The sequence below is a fragment of the Oryctolagus cuniculus genome, chromosome 1 (genome assembly GCF_964237555.1).
Source record: "Oryctolagus cuniculus chromosome 1, mOryCun1.1, whole genome shotgun sequence".
NCBI lineage: Eukaryota > Metazoa > Chordata > Mammalia > Lagomorpha > Leporidae > Oryctolagus > Oryctolagus cuniculus.
This window is the reverse complement of record NC_091432.1, coordinates 136,411,826-136,438,514: the sequence shown is the minus strand read 5'-3', so window position 1 is coordinate 136,438,514 and position 26,689 is coordinate 136,411,826. Positions and strand designations below refer to the sequence as shown.

At 40.6% G+C, this 26,689-nt stretch overlaps 1 protein-coding gene across 14 annotated transcripts in view; it reads left to right on the top strand.

Annotated features, from left to right (window-relative positions):
• AGTPBP1 (ATP/GTP binding carboxypeptidase 1) overlaps positions 1 to 26,689 on the top strand; it is a 183,332-nt gene that overhangs the window by 97,747 nt on the left and 58,896 nt on the right. For all 14 annotated transcript variants that reach the window (XM_070049190.1, XM_070049173.1, XM_070049170.1 and 11 more), the window contains 4 exons: positions 6,586 to 7,289; positions 17,121 to 17,204; positions 17,815 to 17,901; positions 17,994 to 18,142. In XM_070049190.1, the coding sequence (XP_069905291.1) occupies positions 6,586 to 7,289; positions 17,121 to 17,204; positions 17,815 to 17,901; positions 17,994 to 18,142 (1,024 nt within the window). The remainder of the gene's footprint in view (positions 1 to 6,585; positions 7,290 to 17,120; positions 17,205 to 17,814; positions 17,902 to 17,993; positions 18,143 to 26,689) is intronic.

Here is a 26,689-nt window from a genome sequence, read left to right as displayed (position 1 = left end):
CTCATATGCATATGAGAAATTAAAAAGAGAGGAGAGGGGGAACAGTTACCAGCCAGGGTCTCGCATTTTACAGTTCTAAGGTTCTAATTATTCGAGTTTCTCTTTGGGACCTTCTGAGCCTTAGATGTAGAAGAGGGAACAACTCCCCCCTCCTCTTGCCACTCCTTCCTTGGTACTCTCCGTAGACTTGAAGTATATATGAAGATACTTTGAAATCGGGGATGATAGAAAAGATGGCAGGACTGAAGGAGAAGCACTTTGTCTGGGGGAGGAAAAAAAGGGGGAAGGCGTGCGGCATTGTGGTGCAGTGGGTTAAAGCACATCTTGTAACACTGGCATCCCAGCTACTCTGCTTCTGATCCAGCTTCCTGGTGATGTGCTTGGGAAGGCAGGGGAAGATGGCCCAAGTGCATGGACCTCTGCTGCCCACGTGGGAGACCGGATGGAGTTCATGACTCTTGGTGCTGGCCTGGCCCAGCCCTGATCATTTGTAGCGTGCAGTAGTAGATGGGAGCTCTCTGTCCTCTGTCTTTCCCTCTCTCCCTTTCAAAGAAAGAGAAGTGGTCAGGGAGAAGGAAAAGCAGAAGGCAGAAGAGGTGTTTGGGATAGAATATAGGATCGTTTTCTTCCATTCAGCCTATAGCAGTTATCTGGGTACTCTTAACACGTTTGTGTCCAGCCAAAACTACAGAGATAAGACATACTGGTAAATCAAGGCAACAAATTTGGGGGGGAATTGATCATTATGTGAGCACTTCACCTACTCTCCGTTTCTGTGCATACAAGAAGTATATAGTATCGCAAATTACAGTTTTTACAAAAGACATTTGTTTGAAAGGCATAGTTAGAAAGAGAAAGGAGAGGGTGGGGGGGAGAGATTGATCTTCCATCTGCTGGTTTACTCCCCAAATGGCTGTAACAGCCAGGGCTGGTCCAGGCTGAGCAAGGATCCAGGATATTCTTCCAGGTCTCCCACATGGGTACAGGGGCCCAAGCATTTGGGCCATCCTCTGCTGCTTTCCCAGGTGAGTTAGAAAGGAGCTGGATGGGAAGTGGAACAGCCAGGTTTCGAACTGGTGGCCATATGGGATGCCTGCATCATAGGTGGCAGCTTTACCCACTCTGCCACAATGCCGGCCCCAAAAGTGATTTTTTTTCAAGATTTATTTTATTTATTTGAAAGGCAGAGTTAGAGAGAGAGAGAGAGAGACAGAGAGAGAGAGAAAGGGGAGAGAGGAAGATGGAGGGAGTGAGAGAGAAAGAGAGAATATCTTCTATTTGCTGGTTCACTCCCCGTGGCCACATAAGACAGGACCAAAGCCAGGAGCTTCTTCCAAGTCTCCCATGTGGTTGCAGGGGCCCAAGCACGTGGGCCATCTTCCACTGATTTCTCAGGTACATTAGCTGAAAGCTGGATCAGCAGTGGAGCAATTGGACTCAATCCAGAGCCCATATGGTACATTGGCATAGTAGGCAGCGACTTTATCTGCTATGCCACAATGCGATTATCAAGGTCTTTATGAAAGGACCTTGTGATTTGATTTTAAAGCTATGCTTATTTATTCATAGTCACAATTACAATTTTATTTGCTTTTTTTTTTTTTTGGACAGGCAGAGTTAGAGAGACAGAGAGGAAAGTCTTCCTTTTTCTGTTGGTTCACCCCCCAAATGGCCACTACAACCAGCACGCTACGCTGATCCAAAGCCAGGAGCCAGGTGCTTCCTCCTGGTCTCCCCATGTGGGTTCAGGGCCCAAGGACCTGGGACATCCTCCATTGCCCTCCTGGGCCACAGCAGAGAGCTGGACTGGCAGAGGAGCAACCGGGACAGAATCTGCCGCCCCAACCGGGACTAGAACCCTGGGTGCTGGTGCTGCCGGCAGAGGATTAGCCTAGTGAGCCGGGGCACTGGCCACTTATTTCTTGATGGCAGGGTATTGGAAATGTCAAAATTCTGCATTTTCACAGTTGTTTTTTTGTATATATCTGTGGTAGCGTGATGGCATTCACCATATGGATTTTGTATTCTTTTTTCTTTTTCCTCTCTTTTTAATTTTTTAAAAAGATTTATTTATTTAATTGAAAGAGTTACACAGAGAGAGAAGGAGAGGCTGAGAGAGAGAGAGGTTTTTCATCCAATGGTTCATGCTCCAATTGGCCACAGTGGCTGGAACTGTGCCAATCTGAAGCCAGGAGCCAAGAGCTTCTTCCAGGTCTCCCATGTGGGTGCAGGGGTCCAAGGACTTGGGCCACCTTCCACTGCTCTCCCAGGCCATAGCAGAGAGCTGGATTGGAAAAGGAGCAGCTGGGAGTAGAACTGGCGCCCATATGGGATGCTGGTGCAGCAGGTGGAGGATTAACCTGCTGCACCAAAGTGCTGGCCCCTGACGTATTCTGTATTATCTTGAAATTTTTGAGGCTTGTTTTGTTCTTGAATATATTCAGCCTTTTCTATGTTGTATAATCTTATGTGTTGGATAAATGTTGTGTGGCTGTTTTGAGGCACAGGTGTATGCATTGATTTATTAAACAAGATTGCTGATTATATCGGGAAGTTCTTTGCTATCCTAATGGATTTTTTTCTTATATCGATTACTGTGAAAAGTAGTTAAAAAGTGAAAACTATGTTAAGAATTTCTCGTGGTTGTGAATGTGTTTGTAGCTCTGTCAGTTTTTGTTGTAGACTTTGAGTCTTGTTTGTTCTGCATAAAATTGAATTGTGTTTTACTCCCTTTGGAATTGAACTTTTTATCATTATGAAATTATTATCTTTGTTTTTAAGATTTTAAGACAAAAAGCATTTTTAAAAATACTAATGTAGTCACATTAACCTTAATTATTTGCCTGATGTCTTGGTAAGTCTTACTTTCAGCTTTGCAGTATCCTTGGCTGCTTTACACATCTTTGGATGTGTTTTTTAAAAGCATGTAGTTGGGTTTTTAAAAAATTGAGTCTGAGTTTTGTCAAGTATCTGGAACATTTAGATGATTTACATACTATTCGTACATTTAGAATTATGTGTAGGAGAACTTATTTTGATTTTCATTTGTTTTGCCTTCATTTCAATTTTTTTTCTTTTTAAAGATTTATTTGAAAGGCAGAATTAGAGGGGGAAGACACACACACATGCACGCGCGCGCACACCACACACACACACACACACCTCTTCCAATCTGCTGGTTTACCTCCCAAATGGCTGCAACAGGCAGGTCAAAGCCAGGAGCCTGGAACTGCCGTGAGAGTGGCAGGGACGCAAGCTCTTAGGTCATTCTCCACTGCTTTCCTAGGTGCATTGCAGGGAGCTGGACCGGAAGTGGAGCAGCTGGGACTTGAATTGGTGTCTATTTGAGATCCTGATGTTACAGTTGGTGGCTTAACATGCTGTACCACAACTCTAGCCCCTGTGTTTTCCTTATTCAGTTCAAATTTTTTTGTTTTACCACAAGTTTGAAAGCTACATATTTTTGTTATTTTTAACTTAATTAAGTTTTTGGAGGTACAGTTTATGTATAATAAGCTGCATCATTGAATGCATAAGCTTGAGTGTAGACATATGTGCACAATTTTTAGTTACTCTTGATATTCTAACATACAAGGAGTCTCAGAGTTTATGGGAAAAAGTAGAATTAAGAATGACTTTATTTTGGTATAAAATTTTGAAATCACTGTACTTTTTTTTTCATATTATGTGTTTTTTTCATGAACTTTTTGGAGACCTTTTGTTGGCATGGATTTCAAATTTTTTTTTGTTTCAAAATAAACTTATTTTTGGGGCCAGCGCTGTGGCGGAGCAGGTAAAGCCACCGCCTGCAGTGCTAGCAACTCATATGGGTGCCGGTTCGAGTCCCGGCTGCTCTACTTCTGATCCAGCTTTCTGCTGTCGCCTGGGAAAGCAGTGGAAGTTGGCCCAAGCCCTTGGGCCCCTGCACCCACGTGGGTGACCTGGAAGAAGCTCCTGTCTCCTCGCTTCGGATCAGCTCAACTCCAGCTGTTGTGGCCATTTGGGGAGTGAACCAGCAGATAGCAGAACTTTCTCTCTTTCTCTGCCTCTCCTTCTCTCTGTGTAACTCTGACTTTCAAGTAAAATAAGTAAATCTTTTAAAAAAAAGTAAATAAACTTATTTTTAATTATATTTTCCTCAAGCATTTTGAAGTCTACTTCTGTTTACAACAGTCCGAAACATCAGGACCTTTCCTTCCCTTAGTGGTAAAGTAACTTAGAGGGGCGGGTGTGGCACAGAGGTACTTCCATCCCACGTTGGAGTCCTAGTTCCTCCGATTCTGATCCAGCTTCCTGCTAATGTGCGCCCTGGGATGCCATAGGTGATGGCTCAAGTACTTGGGTCCATTCACCTAGGTAGGAGGCCCAGACTCCTGGCTTCAACCTGGCCCAGCCCAGGGAAGTGAACTGGAAGAGGGAAGATCTCTGACTCTGCCTTATAAATAAAATGAAAATGTCACTAAAGATAATTAAAAAGGAAATAGAGAACTCTAATCACTTTCCACATCAATTTACATGCTTTTGGTTTATATTTTAACTCTAGCTTAGAAAAGCTATGATATTGGCCGGCGCCGTGGCTCAGTAGGCTAATGCTCCCCCTTGCGGCGCCGGCACACCGGGTTCTAGTCCCAGTCAGGGCACCGGATTCTTTCCCGGTTGCCCCTCTTCCAGGCCAGCTCTCTGCTGTGGCCCGGGAGTGCAGTGGAGGATGGCCCAAGTGCTTGGGCCCTGCACCCGCATGGGAGACCAGGAGAAGCACCTGGCTCCTGCCATCGGATCAGCGCGGTGCGCCGGCCGCAGCGTGCTGGCCACGGTGGCCATTGGAGGGTGAACCGACGGCAAAGGAAGACCTTTCTCTCTGTCTCTCTCTCTCACTGTCCACTCTGCCTGTCAAAAAATAAATAAATAAAGCTATGATATTACTGCTTTGTTTTTTATCTTCATTGTAGATGTATTCACATTCTTAATACCTTAAAATTTTCCTTTCTTCTTGTTTCTTAGAGTTTCTGTTTGTGATTATTTCCCCCAGGAATGATGCTTCTCTTTCTCTCTCTGAAAATACCTTTATTTCATAATCATTTTTGATAGTTGTTTTCCTTTTTCTCTGACTACTTTTTAAACATCATCTTTATTAAGGTCCAATTTAAATGCAATAAATTACATTTATTTAAAATTGCTGTTTTGATACATTTGTACAACTGTGTGACTGCTACCCCAATCAAGAGGTAAGATTGTTTTTATCATCCCCAGAAGTCTCCTTGGTTCCCTTCATGTCTCTTGTCTGGTCTCTATCACTGTAGAGTTTTGCCTATCCTAGAACTTCTTATAGATGGAATCCTTACTCTTGTCTAAGGCTTCTTTTGCTCAGCTGTGTTTTTGAGATTTTATCCATGGAATATATTCCAATTTCTTTATTCAGCTGTTGAGTATTAGAAAATTTATAGTTTCGTATTTTTATGAATAAAATTGATGCAACCATTTGTGTATAAAACTTTCGGTGGAAATACACCGTCTCTTCTCTCAGGTAAATAACTGAGTAGTATGTATGGTTAAGTGTGCTTTCACTTTATAAGAAACAATTTCTGGTGGTGCTTTAGATGACTTTGTTGTCTAGTGGTCTGCAGATGCCCGATAATGCTCACTGAGTTTGGCTTCTGTATGTTGTTTTTTCACAGAACTGGAAAATCTCTTTTTTGGTTACCTCTCATGCCCTTTGTTCTCTCTTCTTTTTGCAATTTGCATTGAATTTAGAACTTTTTACTCTCTTCCATGTTTGCTAACCTCTTCTACAAGCTTTTCATCTCTGTTTTTCTTTGCTGCATTCAGTTTATTGCATCAGAAATACACATTAGGCATTGAATTTTGATTACTTTTAGGTGGTTTAAAAATATGCTTTGTCAACCTTTAATTTCTTCAGCATTCTCCTATGCTAGCGCTCGTGTGCTGGTAGTTATCTCTTCCTGGAGTGCTGTCCACGTGTGTGGCGCCCTCTCCTGAAGTCTTTGCTTGTATCTCCTCTGTCCAGGGAGGCTCCCTAAACAGGGGGCATCAGAAGTTCAGAAATGCCACTCGCCTCCTCTTCCCTGGCATTCTCACCTTCTCCCTCCACCTTTTTAATTTTTTGTTTCCTGTGACACTTCACCTCTGGAATGTTCAGTAAGATGCATTTATATAATATTTGTCTCTTGTTGTATTGATGATCTTACCTCCTCCATAGCTATGACAAATGTCGTTTTTAGAAGAAAGAATTTCATATTGTTGTTTAAACTGATGTGTCTAGGTGTCTGATCAGTGCTTGGCACAAGGCAGATACTCCATAAATATTTTTCTGCTTTTCAAAAAGTTCCCTTGTTTCTGTGGTATATAAGCATTATTTTGTACATGAAAAGAAAATTGTTATGAATTTGTATTGTGGCTTAATATTTTGTTTTTCATTAGTGAAATGAAAAGATACTCTGTCTTGTCTATCTGTAAAGATTTCAAATGTTAGATTTCTGAAGCAGCATATAAAATGAATATGACCTTAGTTTTGCTAATATATTTTAATATTTGCAGTTAAAAGATTGAACTTTTTTTTTTTTTAAGGGCTATGATTTAATCTCCAGAGAACCAAAGCCTTTTGTGTTTGAGGGAAAGGTACGAGGTCCTATTGTTGTTCCTACGGCTGGAGAGGAGGCGTCTGGGAGTTCAGGCAGTTCGAGAAGAGGAGCTGCTGTGCAGGAGAATGTGTCACCTAGAGGAGAGGAAGGTGATAGGAAACCCGCCTCAATGGATGTTGCAAAAGAAGATACAAAAGACAGTGGCCGGACGCTACAGCCGCCTCTCGGTGATGAGAGCAGAACTGTTTCCTCAACCCATGGCTTGAACAATGACATCGTGAAGGCCTTGGACAGGATTACCTTGCAGAATATGCCTTCCCCAGCAGCCCCAGGGGTGAAGAAGGACTACAACCTCCCGCTCACTGTCCTCACGTGCACGAAAGTCTGTCCGCACGTGGCCACCTGTGGCAATGTCCTCTTCGAGGGAAGAACAGTTCAGTTCGGGAAGCTGTGCTGTGCGGGAGTTGAAACCGAAGACGATGAGGACACCGAGTCTAACTCCTCCGTGGAACAGGCGTCCGTTGAATTGCCGGACGGGCCAACACTCCATGACTCAGACCTCTATATCGAGATTGTGAAAAATACAAAGTCTGTCCCAGAATATTCAGAGGTGGCTTATCCTGATTATTTTGGTCACATTCCACCGCCCTTCAAAGAGCCAATTTTGGAAAGGCCTTATGGTGTACAAAGGTGAGTTGCAGGTTTCTTCCCCTTCTAAATAAGGTGAAATTGCTCTAAATTAAAGGTACTATGATTTTGCATCCTGCTTTGAAAATTTTGCATTGTGTTCAAACTGTCCTTGTGGGTGGAATTTATTTTCTAAGTTCCTTGTTTATTCAAATGAAGCCAGAATAGTAAACATGGCCATTTAATAATTTAGACATTTTCTGTTTAGACTGAATCTTAAAAGTATAAAAGTGGATTATTTAATGATCTTTGAGTAAATATTACCTTGGTAAATCATTTGAACTTGATTTAGGTATGTGATTTTTAAAATAGGAAAAGGAAAGAATATGGACAGTACTGTTTTCTTGTAAAATTGGACAAAATTTAAATTATGTTTTTATTTGAGAGACAGAGTCAGGGAGGCAGAGCCCCCATCAACTGGTTCATTTCCTGAATGCCTGTGACTGCCAGGGCTGGGCCAGGTTGGAGCTGGGGGCCTGGAATTCAGTCTGGGTTTCCTTCCTTGGCGGCAGGACTCAACTAATTCAGCCGTGACCTGTGCCTCCCAGGGTCTGTATTCGTGGGAAGCTGGAACCAGGAGTGGCGCTGGTGCTTGAAGCCAGCCACTCCTGTATGGGAAGTGAGTGTGTCTACTGGTGTCTTTACTGTTAGGTCAAATACCTGCCACAGATCCGGAATTTTAGGTGGAAATAGACAATGCAGGGGTGCCATCTTGTCTACAGAAGGCACTTCCTGAATTATAAGTGTTCTTTAAACCCTGAAAGCAGCTAAATTTCCTTATTACATTGCCTCAAACCGAAGGTGTCCTCTCCTCTTTCTAGCCTTACCAGCCTAGGGTTAGAACGGAGAGGACTGTGGGACAGTGATGGGACTTTTTTATGAGTCTTTGGTTTTCAGCCTTTTTTGTGTGTGTGTGTGACAGGCAGAGTTAGACAGTGAGAGAGAGAGACAGAGAGAGAGGTCTTCCTGCCATTGGTTCACCCCTCCAGTGGCCACCGCGGCCGACACGCTGTGCTGATCCGAAGCCAGGAGCCAGGCGCTTCCTCCTGGTCTCCCAAGCGGGTTCAGGGCCCAAGCACTTGGGCCATCCTCCACTGCATTCCCGGGCCACTGCAGGGAGCTGGCCTGGAAGAGGAGCAACCGGGACAGAACCAACGCCCCGACAAGGACTAGAACCCGGGGTGCTGGCGCTGCAGGCGGAGGATTAGCCTAGTGAGCTGCGGCACCAGCCTTTCAGCCTTAATTTTTTTTTTTTTTTTTGACAGGCAGAGTTAGACAGTGAGAGAGAGAGAGACAGAGAGAAAGGTCCTCTTTCTGCTGGTTCACCCTCCAAGTGGCCACTGGCTGCCGTGCTATGGCCGGCTTTGCACTGATCCAAAGCCAGGAGCCAGGTGCTTCTCCTGGTCTCCCATGAGGTGCAGGGCCCAAGCACTTGGGCCATCCTCCACTGCCTTCCCCGGGCCACAGCAGAGAGCTGAACTGGAGGAGGAGCAACTGGGACAGAATCTGGCACCCCGACTGGGACTAGAACCCCGGGTGCTGGCACCGCAGGTGGAGGAATAGCCTAGTGAGCTGAGGTGCCAGCCCAGCCTTAATTTTAACCACTGAGAGTCCAGTCCTTTTTGTTTCCCATCATGGATCTCATGTTCTGAAAGCCTTCATCAACCAACTCTCTTAATACTATGCTAATTTATGTAAATTATGTTAATAAGGGACATAAGAGCTTCTAGAAGATTCCTTGCTCCACATTGGATAACCAGGGCCAACCCTGTTTGGGTGATACAGTCATCGACATGGAAGGAAACTTGGTGTTTTGCTAATGTAGCCTTACTGCGGGGAAGTGTGTGCTGGCCTGCAGTAGCTGGCAGACCACTGTGAGCCCTCAGGTGTCCTTCTGCGGAGGAGGAGCCCCTCCCGCAGACCTGTGAGCGTGCTCCTCTGAGCAGGTGCTCCTGATGGGCTTTGTTTGTCCTTGCCTGACCTGTGTTTCCCATGTGGCCCATGCTGCACTTCCTCCGTCCTCCGCTCGGGGCTTGTCCTGATGGCTGAGGAGTTTACAGAGACTGAGGATTACTGTCCCCTTCAGCAGCTCTTTCCTCACCTTGTCTCTGAAACACAGCTGTTAGAGTTCCCCTGCAAGGTCTGTTCCACAGATCAGAGTCCAGCTCTTCCCTCACATTGGGCCGCCTGTGGGACGTTTCCGGAAGTGACTGACTGTTGTTTAGCTGCGTGTGTACAGTGTCATGTACCACCAAGCTTGTCTGCTAGCCAAACTGAATCTTTAAGAAGACTTTGACACTGTGAGATGAACACTGTGAGGAAGGAGTTGGCGTGTGTGTTTTGAAGAAGGATGTGCTGATGTGCAAGTTAAAGTATAACAGAGAGGAAGCTCAAGGCAGCAAAAACACAGTCAGAAATCACCTGCTGGCCTGTGCTTGTTCTTAGAAAGTTTGCAGAGAGAAAAAACAGAATTTGGCCCCAGAATACTTTTTTTTTTTTTTTTTTTTTGACAGGCAGAGTTAGTGAGAGAGAGAGAGAAAGGTCTTCCTTCCGTTGATTCACCCCCAAATGGCTGCTACAGCCAGCGTGCTGCGCCGATCCGAAGCCAGGAGCCAGGTGCTTCTCCTGGTCTCCCATGCGGGCGCAGGGCCCAAGCACTTGTGCCATCCTCCCAGAATACATTTTAACATTGAGGGATTTGTGTTTCTCCATAAGTTTGAAGCATTTCTTTTCTTGTAGACTTCCCTCTTGATTTTCATAACCTTGATGAAAATATTATTTTGCCATCTGACTTGTAGGTGAAGAAATAAGTTATTTCTGAAGCACCTGAAAGCCTTTTTCTGTTAGTTTCTCATCATCTATTTTGTGAAGTGGTGACTATAACCAACTTTGACGATTTTATACACTGTATTGCACAGAATACCTTTTATCGTACTTGTGCGTTCTCATGTCATATTTGCCAGAATTTCCACAGGAAACAGATGTTTGATATGAGGATAAATCTAGCCATATTTCAGTATGGACCTTTGTGCCTGAGAGTGATTAGGTTGATGGGGGATGAAGCTTCATAGTTCAACGAAGCAATAAGATTCAGTTGAAATTATTTAGATATGTAGAACTTTCCTCAATAATGTTAACTTAGCTATAGCTACTATAAAAATATTTTTATTTAGAAATGTTTATAAATTGTACAGTATGCAACAGGGTTATGCCTTTCCCCTCCTTAGTTTACATATGAGGAGTATGGACTTTTTTATTTTAAATTTTATTTATTTATTTGAAAGGCAGAGTTAGAGAGAGGCAAAGGCAGAGAGAGAGGTCTTCCATCTTCTGGTTTACTTCCTGGATGGCCACAGTGGTCGGAGCTGTGCTGATCTGAAGCCAGGAACCCAGAGCTTCTCCGGGTCTCCCACGCAGTTGCATGGGTCCAAGGACTTGGGTCATCTTCTACTGTCCTCCCAGCCACAGCAGAGAGCTAGGACTTGAACTGGCGCCCATATAGGATGCCTGTACTGCAGGCGGTGGCTTTACCCACTGCGCTGCAGCTCCGGCCATGAGCAGCATGGTCTTGATGCTCAGAGGTGTATATCTTAAAACCTCCTCTTGTCTTTCACTTTTTTACCCATTATTTTTGAATAATGGGCAGGAAGTCTTCAGAATTGCATACTCCTTTAAGTAACACTCGTTCACGATTGGGAGAACAGATGTGTAGAGCAGCAGTACTTGGACAGTTGGAGTAGACTTGCTGAGCGAGGTGGGCCGTGTGGTACGCTGAGACAACTTGGCAGCAAGGAGACTCTCCAACAGCAACTCCTAGACTTGGCTCTCCCACAGACTCTGTGTGAGTGGGAGCAAATAACTTCATTTTCTCCAGATACCAATTCGCTCAACTAAAAGCAGAGAATTAGATTAGTGTTTTTCAAATTTAACTGATACTCTTTAGTAACCAATATTTAAAGAGAAAATAATAGCATGTCACACGTAGTACAACCAAGTGTCATTTCAAACCTCGTTTTATTTCACAGCTCTTCCTCTGTGGTTTTTAAATTCATTTCTTACTTACTGATCATCATCTGACAAGTTTGATAGTCATTTGCGGCCCTTCTGCTTCCAAACCTAAAATATTTGTTCACGGGGACTGGCGTTGTAGCCCCGTGAGTTAAGCTGCTCCTGATCTTGGACACCCCATTTCAGCTCCGGTTTGAGTCCTGGCTGTTCGGTTTCCAGTCTCGCTCCCTGCTAGTGCTCCTGGGAAGGCAGGGGAGGATGACCCTGTGCTTGGGCCCCTGCCATGCAAGTGGGAGACGCGCATGGAGTTCCAGGCCCCTGACTTTGGCCTGGCCCAGCCCTAGCTGTTGCGGACATTTGGGGAGTGAACCGGTCCCTTTGCCTCCCTCCATCCCTCATTCTGTCACTCTGGCTTTCTATAAAATAAAATCTTAGCTTTTTTTTTTTTTTTTTACATATTTAACTGTTTAAAATGATTTAGAGAAAATTATCATGCAAATTATATGAAATCAACGTAAGTATCCACAAGGTAAATACGTGCTTACTTTGAAATATGTTGTCTGTGGCTGTTTTCCTCCTAGAGTGGCAGAGTTGAATAGTTGTGACAGTCCATATGGCCCGAAAAGCCTAAAGTATTTCCTGCCTGGCCCCCCACAGGAAAAAATATGCTGACCCTTGAAGCTAGGTAGTCCTTATGATTCAAATATGGGCCAGATCATAGGTATTTCTAAAGCACTGATTAATGGCTTATTTTTGGAATACATGGAGATGTTGACTATAGTTTGTTTACGTGCATAGTCTTCTAGAGCCTCTATTTTTTTTTTAATAAAACAATGATGAACATTTTGTGAAGTACTTGCTGGTTTCATTTTAGTCCCAATGGCGTGGTAAATGAATGCGGATTTAGTGTTTTAGTGCTTTCAGAGAAAGGAAGCTTAACACTCCTTAAAATTATTCAGTAAAATGTCTTTTTGCTATTTGATTTTCTGCTGGGTGGTTCTCTTTCTTGTGTGCAGTCACTAATCTTTTTAAAAGAAAGTTCAGTACAAAATGAGTAACACTGCATTGAAAAATCTCTGCTGAGACTTAGCTGCATGTAGCCTAGCAGTTAAAACTTCTGTACCAGGGGTGGAGTACCGATGTTCCATACCTGGCCCCAGCTCTTTACTCCAGGCTCCTGCTAATGCAGACCCTCGGACGCAGTGATGATGGCCCAAGTAACTGGGTTTCTGCTACCCATGTGGGAGACCTGGGTTGGGTTCCTGGTTCCCACCTTATGCTTGGCCCATGCCTGCCTACTGTGGTCATCTGGGAAGTGAACCGCTGCATGGGAGGTCTCTTTCTGTCTCTTTCCTAGTTTCTCAAGTAAATACATTTTTAAAAATTTTGGAAAGAACAAACCACCTAATCTAGAAGGGAAGAAGTCTACTATAACATTCAGATCTTATAGATAATATGCTAAGATTTAAAAAATTTTTGTTGTAATCATATTGATGATGTAAACTCTTATTGTTGGTTTAAGTTAGATTTGAAAATCAAACTCAACTCATTTTAAACTGTTTAGGATTTTTATGCATTTTTCCTTTTCTTCATATTGCATAAAATTAAAACATGAGAAAAAGAAAGAAGAAAGATTAACTGGAATTAGCATTTTTGATTTTCTATTATTTCCTCACGTCTCAAAAGATTACATTTTATATATGTATTAAAATTATAATTTAATACATACTGCCTGTATTCAGGGGCATTGAAGGTATTGCTGAAAATGCATTCATCTAAATAAAGTGAAAAGGAAATTCAGTGACTCTTAACCACAAAATGTGTCCAACTTCATACGAAATAAAAGGAATGCAAAATAAAATGTACAGAGATACCATTTCCCACCTAGCAACTAGGAGTTTAACAGCACATTCTATGGATGAGGCTGTGGGAACAAACACACCTTCCTAATACATTCAGGGCGATAGTGTTCATGGTAATCCCTTGGAGGACAGTCTCTCAGGGACTATCAAAGTCAGTAGTACAGATTTCCTCACACTTGACCTCACATCCGGGAACTTATGGGGTACATTGATCTCCTAAGTCACATACAACTACACACACACACCCCACATATGTATGAAATGGTGTGCCAGGTTTTTATTGCAGCGTTATTTTGAGATTAGATACAGCTCAAATGCCCATCAATCAGAGACTAGTCACAAATTATTGCGTATCCATTTTATGATGACTATGCCATGGTTGAAAACCGAAAAGCTGTCTGCACTAATGAAGGAGCTCTTACGATGGACTATTAAATGAAATAAGCAGGGTGCTTGTTTATGGCATTCTAGGCTTTGTATTCCAAAGACAGAAAGTAATTTAAGTGTGCAGTTTCCAAAAATAGCATCTGAAAGGAAAGTAACAAAAGGCAGATACAGATTGTGTTGAAAATGAAACTTTTTTTCATTTTCTACTTTATGCCATATTTGATTTTTGTGTATAAACTTCTGCCTGGGCTAGCCCGGGCTAGCCGGGGCTGTTGGCCATCTGGGGAGTGAACCAGTGGCTGGAAAATCTCTCTTTCTCTTTGTCTCTTTTCTTTTACTCTATAACCCTGACTTTAAAATTAATAAATAAATCTTTACAAAAAAAAGTTTGTTTCTCTAGAAAGAATTTGGTATTTTAAAGTTATGACATTGAACCTAAATCAAGAATTTACAGCTTAATTCTTTGACACTAAGTCTTTTTTTCCTGATAGACTGGTTTGTTAGTAATGAATTATTTTGTGGAGAATAAATTTTTTTAATTCAAAATTTTATTTTCATTTTATTTGAAAGATGAGACAATTGCATACACAGAGACATTGACAGAGAGACAGAAACAGAGAACCACAAGGAGATCTTCCATTTGCTGCTTTATTTTATTTTTTTTATTTGACAGGTAGAGTTATAGTCAGTGAAAGAGACAGAGAGAAAGGTCTTCCTTCCATTGGTTCACTCCCCAGTTGGCCGCTACTGCCGGTGCTGTGCCAATCCGAAGCCAGGAACCAGGTGCTTCTTCCTGGTCTCCAATGCGGGTGCAGGGCCCAAGCACTTGGGCCATTTTCCACTGCCTTCCTGAGCCACAGCAGAGAGCCGTACTGGAAGAGGAGCAACTGGGACAAGAACCCAGCTCCCATATGAGATGCCGGCGCTGCAGGCAGAGGATTAACCAAGTGAGCCATGGCGCTGGCCCCCCATTTGCTGCTTTAGACCCCAAATGCATGCAACAGTCAAAGTCAGGACCCAGGAACTCAACTGAGGTCTCCTATAAGGATTGCAGGGGCCCAATTACTTTATCCGTCATCTGGAGAATAAAATTAAAAGTATATTATGCTTAACTGTTTAGTAGATTAAGAATTTTATCATTGTACTGTATTTTTTCAGTGTTCTTTTTCATTTGTTTATCACACTTCTTAGTGTTTTCCTAATAATTTTTAATTCTTCAATTAGCATAGGTTCTTGGCTTATTTTGAATTTAAGATGACACCGTGATGTTAGGCACATTTCTAAACTCTGTGGGAGTACAGTATCTCTTAACCACAGGGAAGTACTTTTGTGCAAGAGACTAGTTTCACGTTTGTCCAAAGTGAAGGAGACTTTCAGGGTTTAGTGTGTTCCTGAGATTTTATTTTCACCATTTTGACAGACTTTTTTTCTTACTCTGTTTTCGATGAATCTAGAAACCACAGTTCTGATCGGCATCCCCTGTCTCCAGCTGAAACTAGCAAACTTGTGATTTCAGTGAGTGCACACAGTGGGCTTCCTCTTTAAGAACAAGTTAACACTGGAGAGGTAGCTTTGCTCTAGCAGGGTCTTGGGCCAGTCTACCTGGAGTTCCAGGCATTTGGCTTTGGGATTCAGCTATGGTTTAGTTCTGTCTGGTGATTGTTATCTTTGTGGACTTCAATATTGAAGGGGACAATTTTTTTTGAAAGATTTATTTATTTTATTTGAAAGTCAGAGTTAGAGATAGGAGAGGGAGATGGAGAGGGAGAGAGAGAGAGAGAGAGAGAGAAAGTCAGTCTTCCATCTGCTGGTTTACTACCCAGTTGGCTGCAACGGTTGGAGCTGCGCCAATCTGAAGCCTGGAGCCAGGAGCTTCTTCTGGGTCTCCCACGCGGGTGCAGGGGCCCATCTTGGGCCATCTTCTACCGCTTTCCCAGGCCATAGCAGAGAGCTGGATCGGAAGTGGAGCAGCCGGGACTTAAACCGGCGCCCATAAGGGATGCTGGCACTGCAGGCAGTGCCTTTACCTGCTACACCACAGCACTAGCCGCGCTGGGGAAGATTGTGGGTCCTGTGGGCGGCTTGGTGGCGGGATTTTAGGAGTTTTCCGGTTTGTGTCCATTTCATTGGACTGATGCAGGGGATCTGGCCTGGGGAATCCTGAAGGGATACCTTCACTCCCTGATGGGTGTTTGTTTCCTTTCCCTACCGCAGGAGAGGGGTGCGTTGCAGAACACACAAGCTGACTGCCAATTGCCTTTTAGCTAAATTCCACATAGATGTGGTTTTTGAAAGGGAGAGTGACAGAGACAGAATCTGTGGGTTCACTCCCAGGTACCTTCAACAGCTGCAGCTGGGCCAGTTTGAACACAGGCGCCCAGAACCCAGTGTGGGTTTTCCATGAGGATGGCAGGGACCCATGTACCTGAGCCGTCAGTTGGTGCCCCCCAGGGTGTGCGCTGGCAGGAAGGTAGAATCAGAAGGGGAGTAGCCGGGACTCCGACCAGAGACTGCATTATGGATGTCCCTGTCCTAAGTGGTGTCTTATCTCCCTCTTTTGTTTACAAAAGTCTCCTTCTTACTGCTTGTAATAATGCGTTGTTATGTATACAGAGTGATTTGCCAAAGGGTTAGGTAGTGGATCCATGCCATTTTTATGTAGAAAGTTGTAATAGAAGGGGTGAGCATTTGCCACAGTGGTTTAAGACTCAGTTTGGGGCCGGCGCCGCGGCTCACTAGGCTAATCCTCCACCTAGCGGCGCCGGCACACTGGGTTCTAGTCCCGGTCGGGGCGCCGGATTCTGTCCCGGTTGCCCCTCTTCCAGGCCAGCCCTCTGCTGTGGCCAGGGAGTACAGTGGAGGATGGCCCAAGTGCTTGGGCCCTGCACCCCATGGGAGACCAGGAGAAGCACCTGGCTCCTGCCTTCGGATCAGCGCGGTGCGCTGGCTGCAGCGCGCCAGCCATGGCGGCCATTGGAGGGTGAACCAACGGCAAAAGGAAGACCTTTCTCTCTCTTTCACTATCCACTCAGCTTGGGATACCTGTATCCCATATCATGGTGCCTAGGTTCCAGTATCAACTGGGCTTTTGATTCTGGTTTCCTGATAAAGCCTACTCTGGGAGGCAGCAGGTAATGGCTCAAGGTCCCTACTGGGAGACCCAGATGGAGTTCTAGGCTCCTGACTTCAGCCTGGCCCAGCCCTGGCTGTTGCAGGCCTTTGGGCAGTGAACCAGCAGATGTAAGATCTCTTGTCTGTCTCTTGCTGTCACTCTCTGTCTCTGTGCTTTTCAAATAAATTAATTGATTACTAAAAAAAGTCTTAATACACATTGAAGGTTTTTGTTTCTGTTTTTACTGTTGGACTTGTGGTTATATTCTACATGTCTGTTTTCTAGAATGAGACTGATAAATATTGATTATTGTCTTGTTATGTATTGATACTTTTTTGTACATGAAATACATAGATGGAAGAATGCTCATTTTGAGAACTTTTTATTATTTTTCATCCAACACTTGTGTATAAGCTTTGCATTGGTGCATAATAATGAACTTTGGACATATTTTTATGATTTCAGGACAAAAATTGCCCAAGATATCGAGAGGCTGATACATCAGAGTGATATCATAGATCGAGTGGTGTATGACTTAGATAATCCAAAGTAAGTGTGATTTTTAAAAAAACTTATTTTACTGCAACATTCTAACAGCTAAGAAATTGTAGCGGACATTCTTTTAGCTTATCTTCCCTGCGTGTTCCTTTTTTGGCAGGGATTTATGCTAAGGGTAAATCCTGCTTGTTTACTTGAGTCTCTCACGAGCTTTTGTTTGCTTTTTGGTGAGTTGTTAATGGGGTTAAGGTAAAGGTCACGAAGCGGTACTGTGTTCTTAAGCTGGAATTCTGTGCCCTTGCACTGGAGGTTTCCTGTGCCTTTTTAGTGCTAATAGATGATATTCTCTGTTTCTAAATTAATTATAATATTTTCATCTGAGAATGGTTTATTAGAATTATTGTTAGGGCATAAACGATTTTAAAAATAAGTCTGGCCTTTTCTTAAGATAGTGAGGCAAAAGTTCTTACACCAGTACAAGCATACAAGGAAGTCTCTAACTAATTATAAATGATTTTTTTGTCTATAAACAATAGCCAGAGTTGGTACTTTACATCTGTTTGTTAGGTTTTTTGGTATTGAAAGTAACGAGGAAGGTGATGTGGCAATAGTGTTTAAATGCAATGTATTTTAATGTACTTGCTTTAAAATTTTTATTTAGTTACACTGTTCCAGAAGAAGGAGATATTTTAAAGTTTAACTCCAAATTTGAATCTGGGAATCTACGTAAAGTAATTCAGATTAGAAAGTAAGTCATTTCAGATTTTCTTATTTTGTGTGCGTATTTGTGTGTAGAAGTTTTTCGAATTTTCATTAAATTTCTTTGTCTTCTCTTTTCAGAAATGAGTATGATCTTATTCTGAACTCAGATATAAACAGTAATCACTATCATCAGTGGTTTTACTTTGAAGTCAGTGGGATGCGGCCAGGTGTTGCTTACAGGTTTAACATCATTAACTGTGAGAAGTCCAACAGTCAGTTTAATTATGGTAAGACAGTTTTTGTTCCCAATTGAGAGGGCCTATAAGCATCATAACTGTAGAACAGACGTTTAAAAAAACCATTACTTTTTTTTAATGTTTCAGTATCTTTTGTTTTCTCTAGTTCGCAAAATTCAGATGTTTATTATGCAAAATTTGAAATAGGTTAAGCTTTGATTTTCTGATGAGAAGAGTTATTGCTGTATAGCCAAGTGCTTTAAAATGTAATAGGTATGGTTAATTACATCCAAGTTGAATAGACCAAAAGACTTATGATGTGTGCTCCAGTGCTTCCATCTGATCATGTGATTTTTCTTCTTTAGCCTAATTGATTGCTTTTTGAATACTGAGCTTTTTTTTTTTTTAAATTTATTTATTTACTTGAGAGACACAGTTATTTACTTGAGAGCCAGGAGCTTCTTCCTGGTCTCCTATAAGGGTGCAGGGACCTAAGAACTTAGGCCATCTTCTACTGCTTTCCCAGGCCATCAGCAGGGAGCTTAAAAGGAAGTGGAGCATCGGGGACTGGAACAGGGGCCCATATGGGATGCCGGCAGTGCAGGGGAGGGTTAACCTACTCTGCCAGCCTACTCCGTGCTGAACCCTGAGTCAGCCTTTTAATCTGTGGAATAAAACCCACTTGGTTTTCATGGCTAATATTTTGTTATGAATTTTTGTATTCATACTCAGCGTGATCTGTAGTGTTTTCTTTTGGTACGGTATCTGCTTTGGATATCATAGTAGTGCTCGTAGAATGAGTTGAGGAATAGTCAAGTATTCCCCTTGTGCTTGTACAGAATTGGTGTTAATTCTTAGATGTCTGGTAGAATTCTCCAGTGACACTGGTAATCTTTTAAGCTAGGAATTCAGTTTCTTTAATAGTTTCAGAGCTGTGTTGTGGCAGTTTGTGCTTTTTGAGAATTGGTCGCTTTTCTCATCAGATGCATGTGTAGGGTCGTTTGGAGCAATCTCTTACTCTCCTGTTAGGTCCATGGAGTCTGCAGTGAGAGCCCCTGGCTCATTCCTCCCAGTGAGAATTTGTGGCTCCTCTCCTTTCTGGTCAGTCTTCCGGGGATTTCCTGGTTTTATGGACATTTTCAAGGGTTGTTTTTTCTCTACTATTTTTCCTTACGCGACTATCTTTAAGCAACTTTGGTAATATGCTAGCAAAAATCTTAAATATATGTAGCCTCATTTAAGGCTTTTTTGTTTAGTACTTTAACAGATATAAAACTAAGGGCTGTTGGTCACACGTTTTGTCTTTGTAGTCAGGCATGTCTGTGGAAAGTAATATAATTGTATACTTCACACCAACATTTAAAAATTGAAACCTTAAATGTCAGGTACTTAACCTGAATATAGCAATTTTTTGTCTGTAAAATAAGATTTTTTTTCTGGTATATATTAAAAAATCTTACATTTGCAGTTGAGGAGAAATTTGTATTGTGTGTGATGAGTTCCAAAATCTCAAGAGATCTCAATCATCTGAAAGAAAAGACTTAAACAACTGAGGCGTGATAATGCTATGTTGTCTGTTTCAAAGGAGTCCTCTAGGTTGTTGAAAGCAGGAGTGTCTTGGTACTCTTTAAGAAGGCGTTTCTGAAAAATTAATATTTCCAAAAGAGGTTGTTCCTACCTGTCATTGCGTATGTGGAAAATAGAAATTGTATACTCTAAAATTAGGGATACGAGCTTAATCAGATTCATTTATTTAATGCAATAATTATAGGAAGATAATGTAGCATATATATCTAGCTTAGTTATAAACACTTTTCAGATATTTAAATGTTTTAAATTAATTTTAAGTGGTTTATAATTTTAAAGTATGTATTTAAAGTATGTATTTTTACTAAAGTTTCTTCAGTGGTTATGTTGGTTTGTTTAATACTGTTATGAGTATTATTGATGTAGTCTATTTCACATTCTTGATTTTTGTGAGTTTAGTGAATAACTACCAATCATTGCACGTAATATTTCTCAGAAACTTTTATTAAGTGACCTTCACCTTTCATATAAAAATAATCACATATAATGATCATCAAAATTAATAAATCTTATGTTTTCCATATTTAACTCAAAAGTAGGTGTTAACATTTTTAGGCATAATATTTTTGGAAGACAGAAGAATAGTTAAATTAATTTTATTCATATTTTGGGTATTTCTCAAGAGTAAAATATTCAGCCAGATTTATACTTCATATGTCCATGTAATTTTCAAATAGTGTTACAAATAGATATTTTTATTAATAACATTTATTTATTAATTTAAAAGATAATACTCTACACTTGAAACTTTATTAAATGTTTTAAACCTGAAAATTAGAAGTGTGCATTTGGAGCAGTGCTTCCTGATTAAAAAAAGAAAGAAAGATAGAAAAATACTTGTACCTCCATGTGGTAGATAGAATAATTTCTTCCTTTAGTGTCATTTGAAATTTTAAGATTCTGTAACTAAATCTAAATCAAAGCAGCGGGACAGATGGTTGCTTTATTTTTAAATTTCCTCTCCTACTTCCCCTTTCTCCTTTGGTATTCTTGTATGTATATATCACATTTTCCAAACCGACTTTGTAGAGAATTTGGAAAACAGAATGGTCTTAGGAATAAAATTAAAACTATTGACAATACAGCACCCAGAGATAATCATCTGTCGGTTCCCACCAGCTAAAATAATGCTGTGTATGATCTCTGCATACACATAGTCAGGTACCTGCTGTTCAGAATGAGGGCCATAACCAGGTAATTTTGTATTCTATATTTTAATCAAATATTATGTTGTCAGCAATACTTTTCTGAAGCAGGGTTTTAATGGACATCCAGTGGAGGTGTGTTGTAATTTATTTTTTCAAAACTTTGTTAGGCATTTATTTCTAATTATTTTCTGTTTAAATATTACTTAGATGAACATTATTATACTTATATTTGTGTATGTAATTTCTTAGTTACAAGTTCATGGAAGTGGAATTTCCTCATCTGTGTGCCCTCTAGACATACATCTTTTTTTTCTGATTACAAAGCAGTGGAAACTAAGAATATATTTGAGATTTAGCAAGATTAAAACAGTGTGGAGAAGAAACTAGGTAGGAAAGAAGAGAACATCCAGACAACCAGTCTTTAATACTTGCTGTCTGTCTTAGTAAACTGACTCACATAATTTTACAATTAAATTTTACCCTTTTATAGATTTGAGGTTGCAGTTTGAAAACTCGTTTGCAACACTGCATTTTTTAAAGCTACACAGTCATTTGCAAAATTTTCCCCTCTGTCCTTAACTATTATCCAGCAACGTTGTAAATAATATCTGTGTAATAGTGTGTAGTAAATCTATTGAATAATGTGTAATAAATGGTAACAGATTGACAGAAATTTAAGTCTACGGCAGCATTTCAGAATTACAAGCTGTCTTGAAGTAGATATCCTTACTTATACTTTGCCATGAATTCCTAGAAAGAGAATTTCCCATTGAGAGTGAACAGACGTTGCTGAGAATCAGGGGGAAATGGGTCCTTTAGTTCACCCTGTTGGATGGATGTTTGATAGTAGGCTTATATTTGATTTCATCCATCTGAATTTATTTAGATATCTTCTGTGAATTGGGATTTAAGTTAATCCTATTCTTAGTAAAGTAGCTTTGACTGAACTTTCTCTAATTCATCAGAGTTTAGAAATGCTGCTTTAATGAATTTATTGAGTTGTCCAGCATCTCACATTTATAACTCATTTGCCGCTGCGTACCTGACCACAAGTAAAAGAAGGGTGGGAAACATTGCTTAGAGACACCATGCCTTGTTTCTCTGTTAGCAGGTACAGCAAATGGTTAGATTAGTACACACAGATTAGAAATTGGTTGATAAGTGGTCACACACCCTGTCTTGCGCGGAGTTCCTCACATTTTGAATTTGAGTTGAGTCATTCTGTGTCCCTGTTAGGTTGTAATATCACAGTTCTCATAAGCTATGATCCTAAGTGCCCACTCATATTTGGGAACTATTTGTTGCCCTAGTACCATTTTATTTTTAAATTATTTTGACTTTATAATGTAGCTTAATATTCTGTCATTTTTTTTCAAAAACTTTTTCTACTCATTTTTTTTCTGAACAGTTTATTCTAAATACCATTCACAACAATTTTATCAAGTGCCAAAAATTTCCATTGTAGTAGATTTATAGAATAATTTGGAGAGGATTTTTAAAAATTTAAGTTCTGCTACCTAGGATCATGGTATATTTTGTTTTTCAATTATTTTGTGCCCTCACCTAAGTTTTTTAGTTTTGTTTTTATAAGTTTTCTATATTTGTATTTATATTTATTCTTAAAAGTTTTTAATATGCTTTTTGATGTTATTCTTTTTAAAGCGTTCTCTTCTATTTTAAAACCTAATATTGATTTATTAATTTACTTGAAGATTAGTCTCAGTACTGAACTTTTTATAACTTCTCATGGCTCTACTGTGGATGTACCTAGAATTTCTGTTTTTCATGGTTATATTGTGTGTCTTTCATTACTTCATTGTTTACGGATAGAACCTTTGAGAATTAAAGGTTCTAAAATTAAAACAACATTGGACAGCCTTGATTTATTTTTTTTAATGAGAATGCTACTAGTATTTACATTAAACATGTTAACTCTTATTTAGAGATAGATATTCTTTCTCACATTAAGAATTTCTTTTTACTTGGTTTTAAAAGTCAGTTACTTTATTTTTCATATTTGTCAGTATATATAACTGTATAATGCCATTATATGTTGGTGGATTGTATACTATTAATAATGTTCCCATCATTAAACCATCCTTGAATTTCAGAAATAAGGCCGCTTGCCACATGGATTGATCTTTTAACATACCATTTCTTTGTTAGTATTTTGTTTAAAAAGCTTTGCCTTGTTGTTAGTATTTTGTTTAAAGGTTTTATCTCACTAGTCATGAGGTAGAGAAGTTTCAAGTAGCAGAGATTTTTGTATGTGGCATTTTCAGTATGTGTCTTTCTTTCTTTCTTGACTTAAAACACGATTTTGTTTTATTATTTTATTTTTATTATTTTTTACTTTTTAAAATTTATTTTTATGAGAGGGGGAGAGAGAGAGAGAGAGAAACACTCCCACCCAGCAGTTCACTTGCAAAGTATGCCTATTAACAACCAGGCCTGGAGCCAGAGCTGTGAGCCAAGAACTTGATCCAGGTCTCCCACATGAGTGGCAGAAATCCAGTCACTTGAGCCATCATGCTAACTCCCAGGGTCTTCATTAGTAAGAAACTGGAGTTGGGAGTCAGACCTGGGCATTGAACCCAGGTACTCTGTTACAGGATGTGGGCCTCACAACCCTTTAACTAAACATTTGATATTGTTTTAACATTTTTAAAAACCAAGCTCTTGGGACCAATGCTAGGCATAGCAAGTAATACTACTGCCTGCAGTGCTGGCATCCCATGTGAGCACTGGTTCAATTCCCGGCTGCTCCACTTCCAATCCAGCTCTCTGTTACGGCCTGGGAAAGCAGTAGAAGATGGCTCAAGTCCTTGGGCCCCTGAACCCATATGGAAGACCTGGAAGAAGCTCCTGGATCCTGGCTTCAGATTGGTCCTGCTCTGGCTGTTGCAGCCAATTTGGGAGTGAACCAGCAGATGGAAGATCTCTCTCTCTCTCTGTGCCTCTGTAACTCTGTCTTTCAAATAAATAAATCAATCTTAAAAAAAAAAAATAACAAAACCAAGCTCTTTTTTTTTTTTTTGTTTGATGATCAAAGCATTTTAAGTTTTGCATTTGCTCCTTTTTACAACTCTGTATTCCCTTCAGATTTTAATGGTAAAGTCGCTTTGTTTTATATTTCTTCTAATTGTTTGGAGTGTTGATATCCTTCCATTTTTGACTTAAGAATTATTTAGGAAGGGATTTGTTATATTTTTAGTTGGAATTATTTTGTTTGAACTTTTCTCATTATTTTCAAATTTTAACCCATTTTGTCCTCAGGCATATAGAACGTATCATTTGCAATATTTTTATAATTTAATATCTGGCTACTTCTTGTTTTCATAGACACTTAGAAAGTCATGTGTAATCTTTGTAGGCAGCATAATTTTTTAAAAATTAATTTTATTTATTTGAAAATCAGAGAGACAGAGACAGAAAGATCTTTCATCTGCTAGTTCACTCCCAAATATCCACAACATCTGGGGCTGGGTTGGGCTGAAACCAGGAGCCTGGGACTAAAGTCAGGACTCCATCACGAGTGGTGGAGAACTGAGTACTTGAGCCGTCACCTGCTGCTCCCCAGGGTATGTGTTAGCCAGAAGCCAGAATCAAGAGTAGAGCTGAGACTTGAACCCAAGCATTCTGATGCGGGGTGTGGGTAGCCCACCACTTAACAAAGTGCTCACCCCACAGCATAATTTTCATAGAAGACCACACACCCACACACACCCAAACATGGAAAAAAACATGTTCATAGATCTGAAGAATTAATATAATCAAAATGTCCCTACTACCCAAAGCAATTTACACATTCAGTGCAATCCCAATAAAAATTATAAGGACAATCTTCACAGAGCTAGAAAAAACAATCCTAAAATTCATATGGAACACAAAAGACCCCAAATAGCCAAAGCAATCTTAAACAATAAAAATAAAGCTGGAGGCATCACAATACCAGATTTTAAGACAAGTCTGTATAATCTGAATAGCCTAGTACTGGCACAAAAATAGACATGTAGATGAATGGAAAAGAAAAGAAACCCCAGAAATCAACCCACACATCTACAACCTACAAAAGAGCTGAAATCATTCCCTGGAAAAAGCATTCTCTTCAACAAGTGGTGTTGGGAAAATTGTATTTCCAAATGCAGACGTTTTAAACAAGACCCCTACCTTAAACCTTGCAGAAAAATTAACTCACAGTGGTTCAACAATCTGAATTTTAATCCTGAAACTATCAAATTATTAGAGGAAAATATAGGGAAAACACTGCCAGACATTGGCTCAGGCATAGACTTCTTGCATAAGGCTCCAGAAACACAGGCAATAAAAACAAAAATAGACAAATTGAATTTTATCAAGTTAAGAAGCTCTGCACAGTGAAGGAAACAACAAAGTGAAGAGGCAAGTGACAGACCGCAAACTATACTTCCATTAAAGGATTAATATCTAGAATGTATAAGGAGCTCAGGAAATTCAACAGCAACAAAACAATCCAGTTAGAAATGGGCAAAGGTTATGAACAGGCAATTTTCATAGGATGAAATACATGAAAAAAATGCTCAGGATTGTTGGTTATCTGGGAAATGAAAATCAAAACCACAGTGAGGTATCACTTCCCTCCAGTTAGAATGGCTATTATTCCAAAAATCAAAAAATAATAAATGTTCAGTGAAGTTGTGTTGAGATAGGTACCTGAATACACTATTGGTAAGAATGCATATTGGTTGAACTATTATGGAAAACAGAATGGAGAATGGATCTACCATATGATCCACCTATCCTACTCCTGGGAATATATCCAAAGGAAATTAAATTAGCATATGAAATACTTGCACACCCATGTTTATAGTAACTCAGTTCACAATAGCAAAGATATGGAATCAACCTAGATGTCTGTCTGGGTAAAGAAAATGTGATCTATATACATGATGGAATATTACTCAGCCGTAAAAAGAATGAAATCCTGACATTCGCAACAAAGTGGATGCAACTGGAGATTGTTATGCTAAGTGAAATAAGCTAGACCTAGAAAGGCAAATGCCACATTTTCTGTAATTTGTGGAAGTTAATATATAAAATATAAAAATTATGTGGATATCTTATCACTTGGTACTTAGTTATAAATTTTGTTTCACCAAATCATAAAAAAAAAGTTCTTGGTTTTTTCTTACTACTCATGCCACTTCAACCCTTCTGTGCCCAATTGTGTGATAATTGGCCCACACATTGCAAGTCTCCTGTTCTTCAACATCACAGCTGGATGTCCTACAATTCAGTTACAGCACCACCTGGAATTAGAGCAGACCTGGTGGGTTAAGGGCATAGACACCCACCAACCCCCAGTTCTACCCCAACTTCAGATGCTGGTTGGAAGTAGTGATTCCCCAGGTTACCACACTTCATGTGTCTGAATTGGCTACAGATCAGAGGTTCCCACAATCCCCTCTTCAGGCTGGGTGATTGTTTACGACGATGGCTCCCAGAACTCAGGAAACTGTGGGTTCATTGACTGATTGTAAAGGATACGGGTGAACAGCCACATGAAAGGTATATAGGGTGGAGCCCAGAGGGCCCCAAGTGTAGGAGCATCTTTCCTTGGGGAGTGGGGGTGCACCACTCTAATGACGTCTGGAAGGATTAATCAACTCAGAAACTCCCTCTCTGACCCGAATACCTGTTTTTTTATAGCTCTGATGATCACTCCATCTCCAGCTCCTTTCCTCTCCCTGGAGGATGTGGGGTGGAACTGAATGTTCCAGGCTTCCAATGGTGATTGGCCTTTCTGCTGACCAGCCCCTATGCAAGGAGCCAAGTAGAACCAAAGGTGCTCCTATTACCCAGGGTATTCTGAGAGATTTATTTA